Source organism: Sceloporus undulatus, chromosome 3 (genome assembly GCF_019175285.1).
Source record: "Sceloporus undulatus isolate JIND9_A2432 ecotype Alabama chromosome 3, SceUnd_v1.1, whole genome shotgun sequence".
Lineage (NCBI taxonomy): Eukaryota > Metazoa > Chordata > Lepidosauria > Squamata > Phrynosomatidae > Sceloporus > Sceloporus undulatus.
The window spans coordinates 208199702-208223646 of record NC_056524.1 but is presented as its reverse complement, the minus strand read 5'-3'; the positions used below and the strand labels follow the sequence as shown (position 1 = coordinate 208223646).

General features: G+C 39.7%; 1 protein-coding gene across 1 annotated transcript in view; it reads left to right on the top strand.

The window, feature by feature from the left end:
• Positions 1–23945, top strand: part of CFAP58 (cilia and flagella associated protein 58) — a 129797-nt gene that overhangs the window by 12805 nt on the left and 93047 nt on the right. The window contains exons 4-9 of the mRNA XM_042456092.1: positions 1271–1427; positions 3989–4183; positions 9892–10029; positions 11795–11954; positions 14380–14462; positions 16978–17169. Coding sequence (XP_042312026.1) covers positions 1271–1427; positions 3989–4183; positions 9892–10029; positions 11795–11954; positions 14380–14462; positions 16978–17169 — 925 coding nt within the window. The remainder of the gene's footprint in view (positions 1–1270; positions 1428–3988; positions 4184–9891; positions 10030–11794; positions 11955–14379; positions 14463–16977; positions 17170–23945) is intronic.

Sequence of the window (23945 nt, the reverse complement as noted above, 5' to 3'; positions counted from 1 at the left end):
TATGTCACCAGTAAATCTGATGTGATAAAATTGCAGGCATTTGAGAAGGTAGGTACAGAATGTGGACTAATGTAATGGAGAATGTCCTCCATACACACTTTTTTTTCTTTTTAAGGAGAACCTATGTTAGCATCCTCATTCTAATTTTGTGCATGTGGACTTTATTTGGATAGAGAAACATTTGATTTTGTTCCTCAGATCCTGAATTGTCATTTATACATTGTATAATATTCCTTATGCCATAGGTTACCTATGCCCAACTACTAAAAAAGGGGGGGACTTGCCTTGAGGACTATGAGAAAGTAGTAAGGACATGAATAAGTAGGGGAATAATAAGGTGCCTTATACTGAATCAGACCCTGAGTTCGTATACATCAGTATCATCAACCCAGACTGGCTCTCCAAGGTTTCAGGCAGGATTCCTTCCTAGCCTTACCTGTATTATCTAGTGGTCTCTCATTTCAAGTGTTAGCTAACCTTGGCTCTGCTTCTGAAATGAATCAACAAGAACAAATGTACATTGGAAGATATAGTGGTATATAATATGATCAGTGAGCATGCTATAGAGCATGATGATTAAAGTTATAACAATACTCGGAAATCTTTGTTTAAATCAGGAATGATACAAAATAATAAATTCTGTTGAGTTATTATTTATACTGAGCAGATTTTATTCTTTTCTATACTTTCTGATTTAAACACAGATTCCCCAATATTATTACAACTTTAACCATCATGCTCTACAGCATGCTCACTGATCATATTACAACAACCAATTATTTATACAGTGAGCCTGCACCACATGTGGGCTCCTTATAGGGGGGTTTCAGCATATGCTGAAGCCGCCTGGGAAATGCGTGTGTACCCTGCGCTTGTGCATTGCCACGCGGCAAGCACAAGCCCCATTATATCCAATGAGGCTCACGAAATCGTGCGTGTGGCCATGAGGTGTGTGCGTGGCCGTGCGGCAAGCATGACCCCCATTGGTTATAATGTGGCTCAAGCTTTTGCGTTATTTGCTTTATGCGGTGTGTGTGTGTGTGTCCAGAACGGATCCCCCGCGTAAAGCAAGGGCCCACTGTACTATTAAGTGGTTATAGTTCTGCCACAATGGGAGTGTTTTTCATAACTGCAGTAGACATGTAATTTAATTGACAGCTTTTCGGGGCCAATGGAAAGAGTCACTTGCAAGCCAGTTATCTTTAACTGCTGTTTTCTACAAAATGCTTCATGCTGAGAACACTGTTGATAAGGATTTTCTTCCTTTCAGCATGAGGGAATTGCTAAAGTTTAAGGAGGAAGTAACAAAAGAACGGGACCAGCTATTGGCAGAAGTTGTAAAGTTACGTGAAAATGTAACAAATATGTCAGATCAACAGCAAGAGGCAGAAAAGACAAAATTCGAGGCAGAATCCACCATTGCTCAGGTCTGTGAAACTCCCTAAGCTGCTGTCATTGTTGCTAGAAGATTTTACAACTCTTGTAATTAATTTCTGTGGATGTCACTTGCTGTATCTTTCCCAAACTTTTTTCCAGGCACCTTAGTGGGAGATCATCAACAACAGGGCATCATTAGAAGCATTAATCCCCTCCATCAGATATATTTGTGTGTATGAATAGTTAGGTCTTTATAGGACCTTTCTCCACTTTGTCAAACTGGCATGGACCAGAATATCTATTTTATGTCCATCTCCCCTAAACTTTTTGCTCATTCACCTGCTTGTGTTTGTTTAGGGATTCACCTCCCAGCTTTTTTCCACTTCCATCTATCTACATCTGTAACTGAGTGACTCTATACCGTTTAGGTTTCCATTGCATCATTCTTATGTTCCTCATCTCCCTCCCACACCAACTATTATTAGAAAAGCTAATTAGTGCAATTACTAATTTGGAGCCTTTATCTTCTTTATGTTGTGTAATGCAGGGCTTCTTATGCTGTCTAATTTGGGGGACTTGGCAAGGTCTCCCCCCTCCCCCCTTTGTGACAGAAACAGGCCCATTGTCTACACCTGCTTCTTTCTTTCCAGAAAACTTGCTATGCTTTGTAGCAAGCACTGATACATCGATCACCACCTTGAATAGCAACTGTTTAATGATCATGTAGCTGTTATATCTACCACTTCTTCATCTGTGTAATCTTTCTCATCCTTTCACATCCTCTTTGTATTAGCCTCTTTTAGGGTTGGGTTAATTATTTGAAATAGAAGTGGTGCAAATATAAGCATCCCTATTTCAGTAGTCACACTAACACAATGTTATTGGAATAGGGAGGAGAACACATGGTCTTAGATATCTCTACACTAGTGCAGAGAGCATGGGAAACAAGCAAGATGAACTTGAACTCCTAGCACAACAAAGCAAATATGATATAACAGGTATCACTGAAACCTGGTGGGATGAGTCTCATGATTGGAATGTAGTAATAGAGGGGTATAACATTTTAAAGAGAAATAGGAAAGAAGGAGGAGAAGCATTATATGTCAGGGCTGTCTATTATGTGAAGAGATCCAGGACTTAAATCATGGAAAGCAGGTGGAGAGCATCTGGATAAAGGGGAGAGAAATAACAAGGATGTTATTGTGGGAGTTTAGTACAGACCCCCCAAGTCAGACGGAGGAATTGGATGATGCCTTTCTAGAACAGATGACCACACACTCAGAAAGGAGGGGCGTAGTAGTGATGGGGGACTTCAATTATCCTGATATTTGCTGGAAATCAAACTCAGCCAAAACCTCAAGGCCTAGCAAATTCCTCACTTGCCTGGAAGACAATGTCATTGTCCAAAAAGTGGAAGAGGCAACAAGAGGATCTGCTATTTTAGATCTGATCCTAACCAACAGGGATGAACTGGTTAGTGGGGTGCAAGTGGTGGGAACATTAGGTGGCAATGACCATGTTCTCTTGGAGTTTGTTATACAGTGGAAAGGAGAAGCCAGCATAGTCAGACACGCATTCTAGATTTTAGGAGAGCTGATTTCAGTAAACTTAGGGAAATACTGGGGGTGATCCCATGGTCAGGAATACTAAAAGAGAAGGGAGTTCAGGATGGATGGGAGTTTCTCAAAAGGGAAATACTGAAGGCACAATTTAAAACAGTTCCAGTGAGGAGGAAAAATGGGAGGTGTCTCAAGAAACCAAGATGGATAACTAAGGAACTTTCAACTGAACTAAGTTTTAAATGAGGCATGTATAAGAAATGGAAAAAAGGGGAAATAACCAAGGAGGAATTCAGACAAATAGCTAGCACATGTAGGGGTCAAAAAGCAAAAGCACAGAAAGAGCTCAAGCTTGCTGGAGAGGTTAAGAACAACAAAAAGGTCTTTTTTGGGTATGTCCATAGCAAAAGGGAGAAAAAGGAAATAGTAGGAAAATGCACTAATTGTAGAACTGGTGTTGTTTAATAAGAGTCTGATGAAAAATCTTAATTGATCACTCCTAACAAATCAACTAAGATTTTAATCAGACTCATTATTAAACAACATCAGTTCTACTACAGTGGGCCCTCCCCTTATGTGGGGATCTGTTCTGGATCTCTCCACGTAAGGGGAAATCAGCGTATGCTGAATCCCCTGGGCGCATGCCTCATTACGTCTTCCGGAGTGTGCAAGGGGCTTTTCCGGCATGTCTTTCAACGTATGCTGAAAGATGCACATGGCGCACCAGTATAAAACGCGGGTGCACTGTATTAATATGTTTTCCTTAAAGTGTAGGAGAAATGGACAGAATACTCTCCACAGATATGCAAGTCTAGTGAGAGATAAAGGTAATATAGGGATAAAGTCAAGACTTCACACAAAGAATGGAAGAGAAAATCAAGTGATAGTCAGAGAACAGGTAAACCAGAGAACAGGTAACCCCTGAGTTCAGCATATAAAATATCCAGTGTAAAAGAATTTGAAAACATCTGTCAAATGAGCATATGCCTACTGATGCCATGGACTAAAAGACAAATGGAGTTTTGTTATTTTTCATTTTGTGGCTAATGCAGCTCCAACAGGAAATCCAGATGCGTCAGAATGAAGCTTCACGGGATGCTCGAAGGAAAGACAAAATGGAGAGAGAACTGAAACAGCTTCAGACGGAATTGGACAATAAAGCAAGTGATATAAAGACAATGCAGCAGGGCATGAATAGGACCAAAGAGGAGCTCCTGAAGCTTGAACAACTTCTCAAAGAGCAAAAGGTATTATTGTAGGGTCTTAAACAATTTGTCTCAAGAACATGCATGTATAAGCTTTGAAATCAAAATCAGATGCAAACTGCAAAAGAAAGAGTTTCCTTTGTTAATTTGGGACTACAGATGTAATATTGAGGGAAATCACTGGCATTATAGCAGTTTCCTCTGAAAGAACAGAGACAAGGGGTCTTACAGATGGGTCACATGTGTGGGAACACAGTGGTATTGTTTGTTGTAGTATTTCTCCCCATTTTCCAAAATACTTTGTTCCTTTAAAAAGACTCCCCGCTCCCCCTGATATTATTTGTGGATGTCACTTGTGATGATGTAAACTGGTATGTCTACACACCCTCCTGCCCCTTCTCATTTTGTCTGGATGAGTTTCCATTTTAGGAGCAAAATGCTAAAGTGCTTTAGAAGTGTATTGAAGAAAGTGTTCTCTCAGCTTCTTTGTCCTTTTGCACCATCTTCTTCATTTCTCAGCACCTTTTTTTCAGATGGGAGGTGAAAAAGGATGGATTACAGCCCTCTTTGAAGTCAGTCCAGCTGTAACAGCTGCTGTGTGGGTGAAACTGCTTCTAACCATTTTATCTGCTTATGCTAAACAGGTTCTGTGAATGCTACTCCCTAGTTTAAATGGATAATCAATAATGCCACATTTATCATGGCAAAAGCCATGGTGGCATAGTGGTTAAATGCTGGCACTGCAGCCAAAATGTCATGAGTTTAATCTTGCAGGGCTCGAGGTTGACTCAGCCTTCCATCTTTTCCTAGGTTGGTAAAATGAGTACCCAGCTTGTTGGGGGCAATTGGCTTACACATTGTAAACAGCTTAGAGTGTGCTCAGCACTATAGAAATGTAAGTGCTATTGCTGTTGCTAAAAGCTAAGTTTACTCTGTGTGAGAAGCTTGCACATGACTGATCACATGTAGGCTGATGAAGCTTAAATCAGCATAAACTGACATTTGTGGCTTGGGGTCAGCAACCTCCTCAGACTTGTACAATCATATGAACTGACTCACGCTTCTGACAGTGTTCATATCTTGTTGCTATGGCTCACAAGACTATTGTTTTTCACCATTGTTTTTCATAACTTGGTACCAGAAACCAAGAAAACCATGATAAATACTGAAATTTGCAGGTAAATAGAAAACTAGGCAGCAGTATTTTCTTACTCATTTTTGTTGTGAGCTTAGGTAATAAAAAATGCTGCTAAAGGACTTTAACCAGAAATTGGTCTTACGAGTATAAAGTTGATTTTTCCCCCAAAAAAACTTTTCTTAGGCCCCATTCCCACTGGGCATATAAACTGACGAATCTCGCTGTAAGTCTGGCTTGGATCGAGTATCCGAGTCATATTCGCATCACATCCATCGTTCCCATTACAAAAGGGAGCAAATGGACTCAGTTTTTCTTGACCCATGTTCTCGTTCCCATTGATATTTCTCCATTGTATTTTGACGTGGACTTTTTTGTTCCCTGTTCCCAATGCCTTTTTGGAACCGGTTTTTTAAAAAGCTGTCAATCAAGCACTTAGGCGATTAGACATCACAGTGATGCCAATTTCTTCGATGCATTTTGACAAGGGCTATTTTTCTTCCCCATTCCCAAAAAGCAAAAAAGCAAAAAGGAAATAAAAATGGTGTTCAATGGGTCTCCTCACATGTCGAGCGGGGGGGGGGGGGTTGCAGGGGGGCAAAATGTGCTTACTGCGTTTGGAGGTCAGTGTAGCAATTTGCTATGTTCGGACACCCGACAGAGTGCCTAGGCGATCGAAAGCTTAATATTTTTTTAAAAAATAAATTTGTCTACACGCGCAATCGCCTTACCCTGCTTCCTGCACCACCATGGAAAGGCTACGGGAACAGGGGGAAAAGACGCAGGGATGGCCAGGAAAGAGAACAAAGCTGGTGACACCCCTGGGACAGTCCCTTGAACATTGCTCCTCCCCTCCTAAAATACTGATTCGAACACCCTGTCGTTCCCATTAATTTGCCCTGGATCTGACACCACAGCTGCAAAAAGAACCGCTTGAAAAGTGGTATCAGGATAACCTGGGTTATCCAACGATGATTCAGGTTTTCGCTAGAGAAATCAACCAAATAAGGATCGGACGCAAATTCAAATGGGAACGATGTCCCTATAATCTGATTCTTAATTCGCTTTATAATCCAGTGGGAATGGGCCTTAGCACTTTTCTGGCTAGGCATTAAATTTGTCTTCTGAGTTTGTTTGTCTTTTTGGTCCATTTCCCTCAATACTGCAAAGCCCTCACAGAAGCAATTTTAGTAAACAACAAAAGAGCTTTGATAATTGTACAGCAATTCTTCATGTAGCAAAGTTCTTTTTAGAATTGTATATGTCATGCAAATTTAGAGTATTTTATTCTCATCAGTCCCTGGATGAAGCACGTAGTTACTTTAGTAGAAGGCTTTGGCAAAATCAATCACAAGTGAAATGTATTTACACATTTAAAAGGAAAACTTGGTTGTTTTGGTGGACAATATTCAGCCTGATGTAGGCCTTTTTTTAACCAGTGTGAGGATCTATTTACACATTCTGGGTGGTATCTGGGAGCCATTTGTAATGTAGTTCCTTGCAGTCATGGAATACTGCTAATTTGGCTATACTTATATGCTGATCTGCTTCCAAAATGTACTGTACTGTTCATACTGATTTTATCAGTTTTATTGTACAGTGATGCCTCACTATCCCACCCCCCCCCCCCCCCCAATGTATAATAATAACTTCTTCATTTGAAGATATGTTAGGCAAAATAGAATACTGGAAAGGTTTGTCTGGTGTCTTCTCTGTCAACTTTCCAGCACAAGGTGAAGACCAGCCTTTTGCAACTGTGTTTTAGGTATATTTTGTGTTGATCATTTGAGCTGCTAAGCAATTTTATTTTTCTCTGATACAAAACAAGGTTTTATGCTGCATTTAAATTTTTTAAAGAAACTGTTTCAAATTAGTATTTAGTTTAACACTCTTTGAAAACTGCCCAGCGAACATGAGTAAACAGAAATGTAAATTCTGTAGTAATAACAATGATGACAATATCAATCCTGATTTCCTTGTTCCTCTGACTGAAGATGGACTACAGGTGGAAGAAATAACAGTATCTTAGACCCAGAAAGCACAAGAAATTTAAGAGCAATGTGTGATCAGGCCAATGATCTGTTTATGTCCAGCCTCCTGGTTTCCATGGGGGCCAGTGAGATTCCTGTGAGACAGCAGCAATCTGAGCTTTCCTACTGCTTGAGATGGGATGCAAAGAACTGCTGCTACCTCAGTTATCAAAGTGCTGCTTCTCCCTCCCTCAGTACTAGCCTTGCCTATCCATCCACTTTTCTCCCTTTTCCCCCTCCCTTCATTCCCCTCGTTCCCCTTCTCCCTCATCTGACTCTATCCCTTCCTTGCCCAGTTACACACTTGCCTCTTTACGTCTCTTCCCTTCCTGGTACCTATCTTGTCTCCTTTAGTTGTCTCAATCTTGGTGGCACTTGCCTTCTGTGGAAAACAGCACTGGCCACAGAAGGTGTTCAGGTACAAATGTCTTCATAAATGCTTAGCTCTGAAGGGTCCTTCCTCAGAGCCAAGCATTGTAGACAGGTTGCCCTGGGAGATTGCCTGTCCGGTTAGCCCTGTATGTTGCAGAACCTGCCATTTTACAGCCTGGCTCCCCTAGGGCTGTATTGCGCCACTTGATCTGATGGAGTTGAGACTGCCATGGTCGCCTTAGTCGATGATCTCCGTCTGGGCATGGACAGGGGGAGCGTGTCCTGTTAGTGCTTTTGGACATCTCAGTGGTCTTCGATACCATCGACCATGGTATCCTTCTGGATCGCCTGAGGGAGTTGGGTATCGGGGGCACTGCTTTACAGTGGTTCCGTTCCTACCTCTCGGGTAGATTCCAGATGGTGGAGCTGGGGGACTGTCGCTCCGATAAGAGGGCCCTTACATCTGGGGTCCCTCAGGGAGCGATCTTGTCCCCCATGCTATTCAACATTTACATGAAGCCGCTGGGAGAGATCATCCGGAGACACGGGGCGCGGTGTTATCAGTACGCTGATGACACCCAAATATGTTTCTCTGTGTCTCCGACTGATGCAGTGACTAGGGATGGCATCTCTCCTCTAAATGCCTGTCTGGAGTTGGTAATGGGCTGGATGAGGGAAAACAGACTCAGTTTGAATCCAGAGAAAACGGAAGTACTGGTGATAGGCTCTCCTGGCCCAGGGAAGGGAATTTTTCCACCTGTCCTGAATGGGGTCATGCTCCCTGTGAAGGACTCTGTTCGCAGTCTGGGGGTGCTTCTGGACTCGTCACTCCACTTTACATCTCAGGTGGATGCTATGGTCAGGAGCACCTGTTATCAGCTTCGGCTGATACGCCAGCTGCGACCCTACCTGGGCCGGGGGGGACCTTGAAACCGTGGTACACGTTCTGGTAACCTCTCGGTTGGATTTCTGTAACGCGCTTTACATGGGGCAACCCTTGTACCAAACTCGGAAGCTTCAATTAGTGCAGAATATGGCAGCCAGTCTGGTCACTGGATGTCCCAGGGCCAGTCATATAACACCTGTTTTGAAAGATCTTCATTGGCTGCCCATTCGCTTCCGAGCGCAATACAAGATGTGGGTTATAACCTATAAAGCCCTAAATGGCTTGGGCCCAGGGTACTTGGAGGACCGCCTCTCCCCATACAATCCGCCCCGCACTCTCAGGTCGGGCGGGAAACATCTTCTAAGAATTCCAGACACACGCTATAGTGTAACTTGGAGGGCATTCTCCATTTCAGCCCCTCAACTCTGGAACACCTTGCCCGACGAGCTCCGTACAGCCACCTCCCTTGATGCTTTTAAAAGGACTCTGAATACCTTTCTTTTTAACCAGGCTTTTCCCCCATGAGTTCTTTTGTGATCCTTCTCCCCTTCTAGCGATGTACATATGCATTTTCTCTTGTCAGCTATGTGTATTGGGGTCTTTATGATGTTTTAACTGTTTTTATATTGTGTATGTGGGAGGTTGGAGGGTTTTTTGTCATTTTATATTGTTTTTATATATCTTGTACACTGCTGTGATCATCGAGGAATAGCGGTATAGAAATAAATTTATTATTATTATTATTATCTGTCACTTGAGGCAGATGGGCTAGCCCTGCTATGCAACATCCACAAACAAGAGATAAAGATCACTCCTAGTGTTGTTTCTAAGCAGTTGGCTTAGAAGCATGCTATAGAGTAGTGATGGTCATTGATAGCCTTATATTCTAGATATTTGTCTAATCCTCTTTTAAAGCTATCTCTGTTGGTAGCCATCACCATACCTTGTAATAGTAAATTCTCTACTGTCTGGGATCCTTTAGGTGAATATACTAGAAAATAAACTTGAGACCCTTCTGCCACTGAACACTTATTTTACAAATTGCTCCTCATGAATGCAAACTTTATTTAGTGAAATTCATAGCACCTTCTTACTGCTCCTGATTAAAGCCATTTGGTGTTCCTGCTGATTTGCAGTGATTACAGGAAGCATTGATGTCCACTGTAAATGCCAAATCACAAACAGATATTAAAATATAATGTTACTATGATAATCAGAACAGTATGTGAAGAAAAGTTGGAAAATATTGAGTTGCTACTGGGTTTTCTGAGTCAGTTCAGTAATCTGATTACAAACAAATCTTCTGCTTTGTGTGACAATCTCATAGATCGTGAATGAAAGAGTCTCAAAGGATCTAGACCAATGTATAGCAAAAAATGCCAAGCTCCAGCAAGAGAATGAACAGCACACCTTGACTGTTGAACAACTCACCCAAGAAAATCAGCAGAAGACCACAGAGCTGAGAGTAAGTTGAAAGTGACATAAAATATAACCCAGGTTCAAAAACAGTATTGTTGTTTATTGCTGCTTATCATTATTGATTTATATATAGGAGTTTGACATTTCAAATATTTGAATGTTTGATCTTTTCACACTAGTGTAAGCTTCCCTTGAAACAAGTAACAACTGCTTTCAGGTATTTTTGTGAAAGCAAGAATAAGAGTTAAATCTCTCCCAAGGGCTGCTGTTTATGCAACAAAATGTGTATTAATTGCATTTAATGACATATGTTGTTTGGCTCTGACTATATACTTATGGGAAATGATAACATAACTCTTTTCACACGTGGTGTTTTCCACAAAAAGCTACTCTTTCAGTTACCATCCTCTGTCTGTTCTGTAAATTGTTGTTTTTCCATACCTTTTGTTACATCCTAGAGCTGCCTGTCTATTAAAAGGTAGATCAATCTATCCATAAGATGAAAGTCACTTTGCAAACTTAAGATATTGCCATTGTTCATTTATTGTATCTAACCTTCTCTGTTCAAGGAGTACAGGAAGCCTTAAGTTAAAGAAGATGGGAAACAAATAGTTTATTGAGTTTATTGAGTACAGTTCATTCTGTTAAATAGAGTAAGTTATTTGTTAATGAAATATTCTGCTTTAAGGGACTGGCCTGGTTAAAAAAAAATTATTGGATTTATAAGAAAGGGTTTATCTCATTCTGATGTAGTATATAGGTCTAGGTTCTTGCAAAACCAGATAATTTTGCTTGAGGTTGTCTAACAAATTAGTCTAAAAGGCTGAAGTTTTGGCAGTAAAGTCTGCTTCATGATTTTCATGAAATATATGATAGACTTGTACTAAAAAGGTTGGACCACACTTTATTAGTCTTTACGTTGTGATGTTATGAGTATCTACTGAGATGTAAATCCCATGAGTTCAGCGAAACTTAATTCCAGGTCTCTATATATAGAGAGAGCCAGCGTGATTCTGGAGATCGGGGTTTGAATTCCTGCCCAGCCATGGAAACCCACTCAGTGACCATCACATTCTCTCAGCCTCAGAGAAAGGCCAAAGGCAAACCTCTTCTGATTGCATTTTGTCAAGAAAACCCTATGATAGTTTCATCTTAGGGTTGCCATAAGTCAGAAATGACTTGAAGGCACACAACAAAAACAAATACCGGTGCATAGGCTTGCATTGTAAGAGGTCAAAGGCAGTGGTGGTTTCTGTTGCAATTGCTTAACATAGCTGTTTGTCTTGAATATTATGTACTACTAACTAGCTGCAGATCTGTCTTTTTATTCACTTTTCCTTTTCACATTATCCTCCACCGCCATCCCTGTATATCTTCCATCCGTCAGGATGGGAAAAGAAGTAATTATATGTTATAAGCAATTATAAGCAATTAATCTATAATGGGGGGGGGGTAATGCAGCCACCCAGTCTTCCACAGTCAGTCACCCCTATTGTGGAAGAAGATAGCCACCTTAGTTGTCTTTCAGTAAATGGCAGCCAGCTGTAATGACCAATAATTTCTCAGTACCAATAAGTTTATTTGTACAAAGGGAATGAAAATAAGACTGGGGAGACAAAGAGGATGGAAATATAACTGGCACTCTGCCAAACCGTACAGCTTCTGCATATGCTTGAAATTGTATTTTACAATTAGAAATAACAATTGCTATTATTCTTTTATTTTACCTGATACAGTACATGAAATCTGAGTGAGGAAAGGAGTTGATATGTTTTTGTTGTGTCCTCATCCCTATTCCTTATTTCCCCTAGTTACGAGAAGATGAGGTTTCTCAGATGCGTCAAGAGATTGCAAAGCTTACCAAAATGAGAGAGGTTATGCAGCGAAAATTACGTGTTGTAGAAGAGCACAAAACACAGGCAGAACATGAAAGGGATACTCTTAAAAACCAGATAAATGGGCTTGAAAAAGGTAAGATAATTGTTTCTTGGAAAATTCTTTTTGTTCTGAAACTTTTCTGTTCCCTAGGGTCACTTGAAAGTGCTGAAAATGACTGAGACTCACCAATCACAAAAGTGGGGTGGTTACAGGAATGTACAGATGGGGGGGAAAATCCCCCCATAGGGATTCTGCCCCCCCCCAACATTTTTCTTCACTCCTTGAATTTCTATCATTGCAGCAACGTCAAACTTCAATTGAGCATTTAGAAATAGAATTGGTGCATCCATGGAAAGGAACAGACCTTTTTGTTATCATGCGAGTGTGAACATAGCAAATATAAGAGTTCTAGATACGTATGGTTTTCAGTGACTCACTCTCTGTAATGCTAGAAATTTGAGGATTTGGTAGAAAATAGCACATCTCATATATGCATTTACATACATTTCCAAGACACTTAATTCAGCATAGATATAATAATCATTTCAGAGAGTATTTCTAATTCTGTCTGTTCTGAGAGCATGCCTGTTTTTTTCAGTGAATTGGCATTTCAGTCAGAGCGTTGTAAGTTCAAAGCTCAGTTCTGAGGACTAGTTTAGTGTTGGTTGTTGGTTGTCAAGTTGTTTCTGACTTATGGCGACCCTAAAAGGAGCCCTGGTGGCGCAGTGGTTAAATGCCTGTACTGCAGCCATTCACTCAAGACCACAAGGTTGCGAGTTCAAGACCAGCAAAAGGGCCCAAGCTCGACTCAGGCTTGCATCCTTCCGAGGTCGCTAAAATGAGTACCCAGACTGTTGGGGGCAAATTAGCTTACTTGCTGATTAGCTTACTTGCTGTTCACCGCTATGATCTTTGGAATAGCGGTATATAAATAAAACAAATTATTATTATTATTATTAAAGAGACCCTATCATGAGGTTTTCTTGGCAGGTTTTGTTCAGAGGAGGTTTGCCTTTGTCTTGCTCTGAGGCTGAGAATATGTGACTTATCTTTCATGGCCGAGCTGGGAATCGAACACTGGTCTCTACAGTTATAGTCCAATACTCAAACCACTTTTTGGCTCTGTTGCCACAAGTTTAACAGACTCATAGCTGGTGCAGTCTGACAGCTTTTATAGCTAATACAGTTTAGTGTAGCCAATTTAACTGGTTCTTCAGAAGAACTGCTCCTCACATTGTTTTGTGATTCCTTTGTTTAATTATGTATGCCACTAGTATGCTACACTATCAGAATGTTTTGTTGTGTTGTGCCACATAGGGGTGAAGCAGATGTTTATGAAGGAGCAGTCGCTGGCTGTTCCAACCACGATCGGGCCAGGACTGTGGCTACCGCACGGCCCACTCCCAAAGCACACTGCTGCTGCAGTCCCAGGCTGCACAGGCCAGTTGATCCAAATTAACTCCTTTTGGGGAGTCAATTTGGCCCAGAGTGTGGCCTTGATGTGGCTTCAGGTTTCTTTGGGAGTGTGTGTCATATGAACGCCATGCCCTCAAAGTAGCAGGAAGCAGCCTTATTTGGCCCATGTGTTTTGGGTCCTTGAAATAAAACTTGTTTGATTGCTCCTCATGCAAGACTAGTTTGAGAGGTCCATATTACGAAACAAGTATGTGGCTTGAGTGTGTTTGTTTGAAGAGAACCTTATAAATTGATTGAATACATTTCTCAATTCCAGTCCCTGCCTATATTTCCATATTTATTTGTCATTATTTACAGTCCAACATATGTCATCATTGCCTCTATTTCTTATGATGGGTCTGTGGCTTTTGTTGCACAACCCACACATAAGACAGAGGTTTTAGTAGACTTGGGGAAACACATAGTTTGGAGAAGTACTAAAAATAGAAAGAAAGTGGGAAATAACTCAAAACATCCCACTGAGTATTGAGGATGCTCACTCATATTGCAGTGCTCACTGACAGTTTGAAGTAGGGATGTAGAGAATTGCGTGTGAGGAAGAATGAAGTATTCATTAAGGCTGATTGAACAGGTGCATTCATTCCACACTGCAATATTGGCACAGGTTTTACTTGGACATATCAATAGAATTTCTAAATCATGGTTCTTACTTATGTGGCCAAAATGGCAGAAGAGAGAGGCATTGCAAAAATAAAAATAGGACTTTAAAAAAATCTCAGGGAATCTCCCCTCTCTGGAAAAAAAAATGAGGACTGAGCATGTTCAATGGGCATGGGATGCTTGACTGATGGTTATATATGAATAAAATGGAAGATCAGGTAGGTTGGGGGTATAGACTCTTGAATATGTGTACGTCATGCTCAACAGTGAGCATTTAAACACTGCAACATTTTGTTGCAAGCTCTATTTCTTGTTATTCATGTGGGATGATGTGTTTTGTATTCAATTAACTGAAGATTTAAAAAAAGTTTCATAATTCCTTGCTTTGACCTGGTTATGCTGTCTGAACCTAGTTTAAAATCTTTTCTTATATTTATTTTAGAGCTGGAAGCTTCCAAAAAGCAAGTAGAGATTGATAAGAAAGCTATAGATGAGCTTGTGAGAGAAAGGGACATATTGAACAAGGTAAGGGTATACATCTGACTGTGAAGAAATGATTTTATCCCTTTTCATGTAACCCAAACTACTTATAGTCTTTAGTATTTTCGTTTCATTATGTAAATTCTCCAGGGTCCTAGGAGGGATATTCAAGCATGAAGAAACAGCTTGAATATAATTATCAGTTTTGCTCTACAAACATGGCAGGTGATCTAAAAATATCCAGAATTGTCTGCCAATTCAGTAGAAAACTGATAGGTATTTGCCCCATAATATGGAAGGATTCATTTATTTTTGTTGAAGCTTGTTGGCAGAATTGATACAAGATCAAACAGATCTTTAGGCATTGTAATGCTGGTTAAATGAAATGGAATGAAACTGTAATATTACAGCCCCTTACTAGAAACCTCATGAGTGTCTATATAATTAAGGAATGTTGCATTCTCTATTAATAATAAATAAACAAACAAATTGTCCCATATGAAACTGAGGTAGTTCTATAAAATTTGGTATAAACGAGATCTCTTCAGTGAGGAGTACAATCTTTAATAACTTGAAAGAAATATAATTGATTTATAGGTGGTTTAAACTGTTGCATTTGGTATTTATTAAATATTTTATTTGGACCATTAAAGCAGCCTTTTTGGGCATAGTGAATATCACCCTATCTAGCTTCCCAAAGTTTCTCCAGATCCTGCAGTGGTTCCCCAAACCTCATAGTTTAATTTGAAGAGATTATGTGTCCATTTGTCTGTCTCTGCTGTAGCTCTACAATGAAACTTGGACATTTGAAATTTGGCATGGACATCTTGGAATTGTTCTGTTTTTAAAACTTACTTATTTTAGTTAATAAAAGTTGCTCTGTAGCATGAATTACACTAATTAATGGCTGCATGGGCCTCAAAATCTTCAAACTATAGTGGAGAGCAGGAAAGAACTGTGTAAAAAAAAAACCATGGTGAGGCAGGGCAGGAGAGGAAAAATAGCTGGAGAAAGAGAGAGAGAGAGAGAGAGAGAGAGAGAGCACAAACAAAGAGAGCTTCCTTAGGCTGCATCTGCACAGCACAAATAATCTGGTTGGCATGGCTCAATGCTATGGAATTCTGGGAAGTGTAGAATTGCATAGCATTGAGTCATGACAGTTAAAGTGGTGTCAAACCAGATTATTTCTGCCAGATGGATGCAGCCTTAGAGATGAAGTTGCAGACCAGCTTGGGGCATTCATTTCCCTAGAGGACCCGTATGCAGCTTGATGTGGTGCTTCCTTCTCCTGGTCTCCAAACTCTTTAGACATTTATGCAAGAGCCAAGGTGCTGCTGCCTGGAAGGAGAAAGAGCAGAGGGAAAGTCTGAATAAGCACCAGGGTGCATGAAGAGAAAAACCAACAAGAAAGAAAAAGATAGGTGTTCAGGCAGAAAGAGAAAAGAAGAAGCACCAGGGTGTGGGACCACGGCATTTCACTTTTACTAGTGAATAAATAAATAAATCATTTCAATAAAGCCTGGCAAATCATTTCAACAAAACAGGTCAAAAGCTAATCAAGTGTAAGAAATAATTTCTATCAGACCTTGAACTTCTAACATAGTTCATAACTCCTTTCTTACAGTACCACGCCTGACCAGAAATAAGTTTGTCATCTTGCTTTCTCTTCAGCTTGGGAATTGTATTTTGACTTCTGATGTACAGCCAAGAATGGGGTGGATGATGAATTATATCATGCAAGCCATGCTGAGAAAGCAAAATCTCTCTCTGACAGATATACCTCTTTTGTGCACAAGAGTTCTTATCTGGTGTATTGCTAAGTTCTGTAAAAAGTTGGGGGTGTTATATTTCATTAATTTCAAGGGGATTTATGCAGCACAATTGTGTCCCTGGTTACATCCCTTGTCATTCATATTTAGCAGTTACCTACTTCTGTTAATAGTAAATGGCTATCTAGTAAACATAGATTGCATCTTAAGGCACCAACCAGACCTTTGCAAAAAAGACATTCAACTAGAATTAAAGAATACTAAACTGGAACTTATTTTTATTTCCAGAACTGAACAGAGTGGAGGGTCATTTCACACATTTAGCTGAATAGAGTCATTTAGTTTTTCCTATTGTTAAGCAACTGAGAACCAGAAATTCATGTTGATCCATTTAAGGATTAGTCAGAAATCTAACTTTATATCCCAATGTGTTTTCATTCCCCTGTCTTTAGAGAATCTTTCTTCTTGATGCAGTGAGAATCAAACATTACACAATCTCTCAAAATTTCTCTATATGTAGACTCATTTTATAGATGTAAAAATCTGTAGTCAAGAGTGGGGGATTGAGTAGGATATGTGGGATTTTATAGAAAAAACATCTGGGGAGATTTTGTGTGGAAAAGCAGCTGGAGGCAAAAGAATAAAGCACCCCTATCCTCTGCTATTCCTCTATTCCCAACTGCAGCCTCCCATGGCTGCCTTTCTTTTGTTAAGACAGCTATATACTGTTAATTTTGATTTTGTGTGTCTGTTCATTTTACAAGAGTACTAATCAAATCATATTTTTGTAGAACTTGCTGAAGGCTGCTAGTGTCACTCAAAAACAGATGAACCTTGTTAAGCTCCATGAACAGTCAAAGAAGAACCTAGAAGAAGAAATTCAGAATTATAAGGAGGAGGCTCTTAAACAGAGGAAGATTATTTATCAGCTGGAGAAGGAGAGAGACCGCTATATCAATGAAGCTAGTGATCTCACACAGAAGGTAAGAGAGAGCTTGTTGTAGACGCAGTGAATGCTTTCTTTCTTTCTTTCTTTCTAGATGTCCCTTTTAGTTCTTGATTTTTCTGGGTGGATTTTTGGGTTTCATTTCAGCATGCTAGTGAATCTGTTCTGTGTTTTGGTCTGACCTTCAAAAGAACTATCTAAGGTACTATTTGCATGGCCAAAAAGCCCATTTCCCCCACTGGCCTGGCATCGTCCTTTTTAAATGATGGAGGTCAACAGTCCTGGGATGGGAATGGGCAGATCCTGCCCAACCCCAGCTCAGCCACCTCTTAGATTGGTTTCTATGTGGAAGAGTTTGCCAGAAACTCTGCAGTGACAGCTGGTAGACCAAACAGCCATGTGTCCCCCTAACCTGCTGCTGCTATTCTATTTGCAGGCCTTGGCTGCGACTTGTGATGTTGAAAGAGGGTACCTGGCCATGTGAATGAAGCCAGGTGTCCTGTTTCTACCCTCACAGACCACAGCATGGTCCTGCAAGTAGTATGGTAACAGTGGTGGGGGCTCCATGGTGCAGTGGTGGGCTTGCATCTGAACACCTGCCCACTGTCTCACTGGACTAGGTAACTGCCAGGGAATGCGGTTGGCCTGTCATATCCTGCCCATTCATTCAACACAAAAGGTACTGAACTCTTGCATCAAAAGAGATTCAGTCCTTGGATAATTCCTTTTAAATTCAGCCACTATGCATGAAGATTAAACCTTCTCCTATGAGTTTAGCTTAGTTCTCTGTACTCTGCCTCTTAAAGATTTCATGTGAGCACATATTCTAGAATTTGCAATTTATTTCCAGAAAAATCTCAGCCTTTAAAAAACAACCCACAAATTTTGATATTTATAGATTGGCAAATATCCCTCCCCAAAAAGTTGCTTTTTGGTGTGCAAAAGTATTTTTATTAATTTATTTTAAAACTATTGTGGTCTGCCTTTCCTTTTAAGAGATGGCCAAAAACAAGCCTTCTGTAAATTAACATTTTAAAATAGCCTTTACAATTTATAGCAAAAACACTAAAGCACCACATTAGTGGCAGATAACAAACAGGCAGCAGTGACAAAAAAATTTAAAAGATGAAAAACTGAAAGGCTTTTTTTAAAAGAGCATATAACAAACCAGAAGCCTTACAAATTTTGGAAAGGGGTTCCAAAACCTTGGTGTGGCTGATCTGTAGTATAAGGCACATGGAGGTTTGCAGAGATAGATGTAGTCACCTGTCTGTTTTGTTCACTCATTCTTCATAGGTAGAGCTTTTTGGCTTGCTTGACCTACTATATAACTGTAATATGCTTCCTTGAAAACCTAATGGCGAGCTTTTCATAAAACCTCATCACTGTCAGGCAATCTGACTTTCAGTTTTTTCTACTCTTTTTTTCCGGTTCTGTTTATTAGTTCTTGTAGCTTCATCTGACATAATTGATTCTAAATCAGTTGATATGATGTACATCTTCTTGTGTGACAACATGTATAACTTCTTAAAATAATATCCCATTTAAGTGAGATTTGTTTTTATTGCATTGTCTTAGGCTATGCTTATGGTGGTCAACCTTTGTCTTGAACAGTACATTTATCACTGGGATGGGGAGAGAGATGGGAGCAAGAGGTTAACATTGTCATAAAAGTTTTGATTTGTTGAGTAAAACCAAGAAAGAATTGTTTATATGGTAGCACCATTTTAAAATCTCTCATATCTATAGCATTAATTCTCAGAGATAAAAAAAGTTTATATGTATAACTATAACTTTAAAGTAACACATTTAGTTTTATATACATAGAGTTTTAAAATGAACTTTAAGTGTTTTCTTCCCAAAAAGTTACGATGCATCCAGACTTATCTTAACATTGCAGATTAAAAATTAATATAAATGCTGTAATAACAACACATGGTAGGATTGGTGCCAAAAGCAGAACAAAAAATAATAATTAAATCCTTCTGAAGTGCCAGGAGTGAAGGAGTCTAATTAACACTTTATGGATATTCCAAACCAATTGAGTAGCAACTGAGAAGACTCTATTACTGCTGGTCTCTGTCCTTTAGGTCAGAGTTTTCCAACCTATCTGATGTGCTAAATTAGCATTTTTTCCCTAGTTTACCAGGGGCCAGTATTATGTTAGTGCCATAGATCAGCAGCTGATGGTTTGTGGACCGACTCCTGTGAATGAGATTACCACTTTGATTAGCTTTCGGTTACCAAGAGAACAAAAGTATAGACAAATGATGTTCCTATCCAACAGCTTCTATAACAGTGGTCCCCAAACTTTTTTCAGCTACCACCCCCTTTCCTCTTGGGTGACAACCCTAGTGTCCCCTGCATGCATATTTCTTGATATTAGGTATAATGTTCTACTGCAAATTCAAAACAACAAATGTAGACCAATGCTCCCTTTGCACCCAGTGATGCTGGGAGCAGCAACTCAGCATCTGAAAGAGCAGTGACTGAGAAGCCTCCTGCTTATGCCGGTTTTGTAGCAAAGGCCGACCCAGACAAGAGGCTTCTTTGTTGCTGCTCATGCAGATGCCCAGTCACTGCTTCTTTTGTAGCTGTTCACTCAGGGAGCAGCAACCAAGCAACTGGCTGACCAGCAACTGAGAGGCCTCTCACCTACATTGCCCTTCCAGGAAACACCAGTGTGGGCAAGAGGCCTCTTGGTCACTGCTCAGCCATCTGCTTGGTTGCTGCTGTGAAGGTGTCTAGGTGTAAAGGGAGAAGTTTCTCCCTGGTGAGGAAGGACTCTCAACCCTTCTTTGTTGGAGCAGAGAGAGGCATAGCCAATGTGTGTATAGGGGGTTTACAGAGGCCACACATGGATGGGAAAAGTGAGAGATTGATCCCAGATACTCCTCCTCCTTCCCTAGAGACATGTCTTCTCAACACAGCTTAAAATGTTCCTCATAAATACCAACATTGTGTTTTCTGCTACCTCTTCTCTCACTCTGTCTGATGAAAGAAAGCAGGAGCAGCAGTGCAGCTCCAACCTGCCAGCAAAGTCCCAGAAAAGCTCACAAAGCTTAAGCATGGTCCCAAGTTTGAAAGTTTATTTTTGCTGCCACTTTTCCCATGCCACCACATACACTAACTCCTTGCTGCAGTCAATCAGTCTTTCCCAAATGGCACCACTCTAAACCACAGAAGCAATGTCCTGTGCCCAGCCTTAACAAGTTTCTCAACTGCCACCACCACTACTAGCAAAAGATGTGGCTAAGGGAGTGAGCTTGACTGGACAGGTGAAGAGCAGGAGACACCACTACATGAAGTGTTCAGCGAGGCTTTGCAATGGTTTTAAGGGACTGTGAAAAGAGGTTTCATGCAGCCCTCATCCCCACCACAGTCCTAAAGGCTGATGGTCCCCATTGTCTTTCTTGTGCACCAATACTTTGATTAAAGACCCCCCTGCTGCCCCCTTTTCCCACTCACAGCCTCCTTGCTGCATCTTTCCCCTCTCATCTTCCCCAGGAGCTTTCCACTGTCCCACTGTTCTACAGTATGTTTCTCCTCTACAAATTTTCATCTGGCATACCCATGGAGCAGATTGAAGTGCAAATGAAATGACAAAACTGTGAGGTAATAGAATGAAATGGATCACTTTTGAAGCTGGTGATCATATTTTTGAATGATTCCTTCATGTGCTTGTGTTTCTGAGGTTTTTTTTTTAAAAATGAGGGAAAGAACCTTCTTTGTCATCTCTCATTTTTTAAATGAGGGGCATTTTTGTTGTTGTGACATGTGTTAAAATAATATCTTCTACTCACTGATTTAAATTATGTATTTTATTGAAATTATGTATTCATAGTTAATCTTCCTTTTCCAGTAGTCTGGAAAACCTATTTGGCAATAACTATGGTGCCATGTTACATGTACATTATTATCTTTATCTCTTAAATCAGAGATTGAATGCAATTCTGTCCTTAGAGACAGAAACAATAAAATGCAGGCATCTTACTGACATCTCCAATTTCCCCCCTCCTGTTTGGTTTGTACTCTGTTGGGGATGCTTTGATTGAGAGTTCCTGCATGGCAGGGGGTTGGACTGGATGGCCCTTGTGGTCTCTTCCAACTCTACGATTCTGTGATTCTGTGATTATATGATGAAGAAGCCAGTGGAGCTTCAAAAGCTTGAAACAAGTATATTGTACATTTTGGTTGGCCAATAAAGGTTTCACTGTTGGGTGGTTTTTTGTTTGAATTCCAGATCCAAGTTAGTTCAGATACATTTTGCTGGAATTGTATAAAGTTGAAACATACATAGATCTTCAACTACGAGTGTAGAATTTACCTTAGTACCTCTATTATTTTTATATGTCACATAGTTCTCTCTGGTTGTAGATACAGACAAAGGAAACAGAACAGAAATATCTCATGTATAAACAGAATTCACTAGGAAAGTCTGAAAGAAGAACATAATGATTTGGGATTTTGATGGTTACAGCGATTCTTGGATTCTTCAGAACTACTTCACTTTTTGTGTTTTTCAATTAAATTAGATCCATTAAAAAGCATAACCTCTCTGCCAAATTGCTCTGCTTAGGAGACTGCAAGACGGCTCTAAATAATAGAAATCTCAAAACCTTTAGTTTGATATATAATGAAATAAAACTTCAGAACACGAGCCAAGTGAAGTGGGGAATACCTAGAAGATTTTATACCACAATCACACCTGTAAATTTTTTATCTACTTTTCCACATACTGTAGAAATGAAGCTGTGGAAGATGTAATAAATAAGTTTCCTTTCATTTTGTTCTGATTCTCTTTTTTTAGACAAAAGAAATGGTGTTAGCGATTCCATGCATGGAAACTCACTGCACCTTTGGGCAACTACCCACCAGTGTGGTGTAGTGGTTTGAGCATTGGAGTGCAATTCTGAAGACCAGGGTTTTAATCCCTGCCAGCCATGGAAACCCACTGAGTGACCTTCTCAAGTCACATTCTCTCAGCCTCTGATGAAGGCAATGGCAACCCCCCTCTGAACAAATCTTGCCAAGAAAGGTTCACTTTAGGGTTGCCATAAATCAGAAATGATTTAAAGGCACACAGCAAGGAGTTTAGAAAAGCAAATGTGTGAAACTCTTAAGTTTCACCTGTCATGTTATGGTCACCAAGAGATCACAAAGACAGAAAAGGATATTTCCTCCAGAAATGCTGTAGGAGTTAATTTCCTATAAGTTAATATATACGTCTTTTTATTTTCTTTCTTTTTCAAAATGTGTTTTGTTGTGATTAATGATGTTCATCCAATTCAAAGCTTACAGACAGTCAGATGTTCTCTGATGTAGTACACCAAGCAGTCATTGCATTCTGAAACATAGTTGCATAAGAGAAGAACTCACTGAGTTCTTTGAAATTTACTTCTGAATAAAATGCTTATGATAGTGAAGACTATAACCATAAAGTTGGGAGAGACCCATTGAGTGCAACTCCAGCTCAATGCAAGAACTCCAGTTAGGCCATCTTCAGCAAGTAATAATAAGGGGAGTGGGGAACCTCAAATATAAGCAGAATAAGGTATGAAAAGCATCACAGTAAATGATGGTTGGGTCATACCATAATACTAATGCAGTTTGGTTTATTTGTGTGAGATTATTGACAGAGGTAGTGACTGGAGATTTAAATATTTGTTGTAGTTTATTAAATGTAAAAAGCCAGTTCCATCTCTCTGTTTTCTGGTTTTCACTGGACTGTATCACAAAATCATGAAATTTAGAATCCTTTTTAATTTGGCTGGCCACCATTGAATTTTTCATTCATACTATTTGTCTTACTATTTGTTTAATTATTTTCATGCATTCATTTTGTAAATATTATATTTTGTGCAGAATGACAACCGAAAGTTGTTTAGGAGAAATATAGCTAGACTTCCTCTGTCAATGTAATTGTTACATAGCCTTTTGTTAAATATTATGTACTCTGGATGCAATCAGAGTAAACAATGCTAAATGGTTTTACTTCAATTTCAGATTATTAGTTCCCACATCCTGAAATGCATGTAGTCTAGCATATACATTTTATTTGAATTTGTAATGAAAGATTGCTTGGATTTTTGAGTTCATAGAATCAGATTGAAGAACTAGAGAGTCATATAGTCACTTCAGATTATCCCTTACCAGCAAGATAGCAATTAATTTTCTGAACATGGATGAAAAGTGTTATGACAAAAAGTTTGAGAAGTTAGACACCATGACAATTCCCATCATATCTTGATTTACTGAAGCAAGTTATGAATGAGCCTTAACCTGCTCATACAACACTTTTGCTTTTTCATTTGTAGTGCAAGCAGAAAATCTTTAAATAACCATCATGCCTCATTTTGTCCGAACTGGGAAACCATGTTTATTAGCTTCAGAACAAACCAAGATATAAAAGCATGGGTTGACACTGATTTTAATATCCTGGGTTTTTCAAAAACTTGTAACTATATTCTCTTGGTTCATATGGAAGAAGAAATTGTGATTAATTTGTTGCCTTCAGGTTTAATAGTGGTTTGCACAAAGAGAGGTGCAGAAGTTATATTCAATAGGGAATATCTCAGATTGTCTCAGTGAGTATTCTGGAACAAAATTCCATTCAGCTCCAGAAATATTTAATAATATTTAAAAAAATGGCCATTAACAGTAAGATCACTTTATGAGGCTCTTGACTTTGTTTGCCTTATGCGATATCCCATCTGTAGTCATGAGTGATTGCTCAGAAGAAGAACAACAACAATAATAACAATAGCACAGATTTCAGTATACAGTAATAAAGGAAATGATTTCCTAATTTCA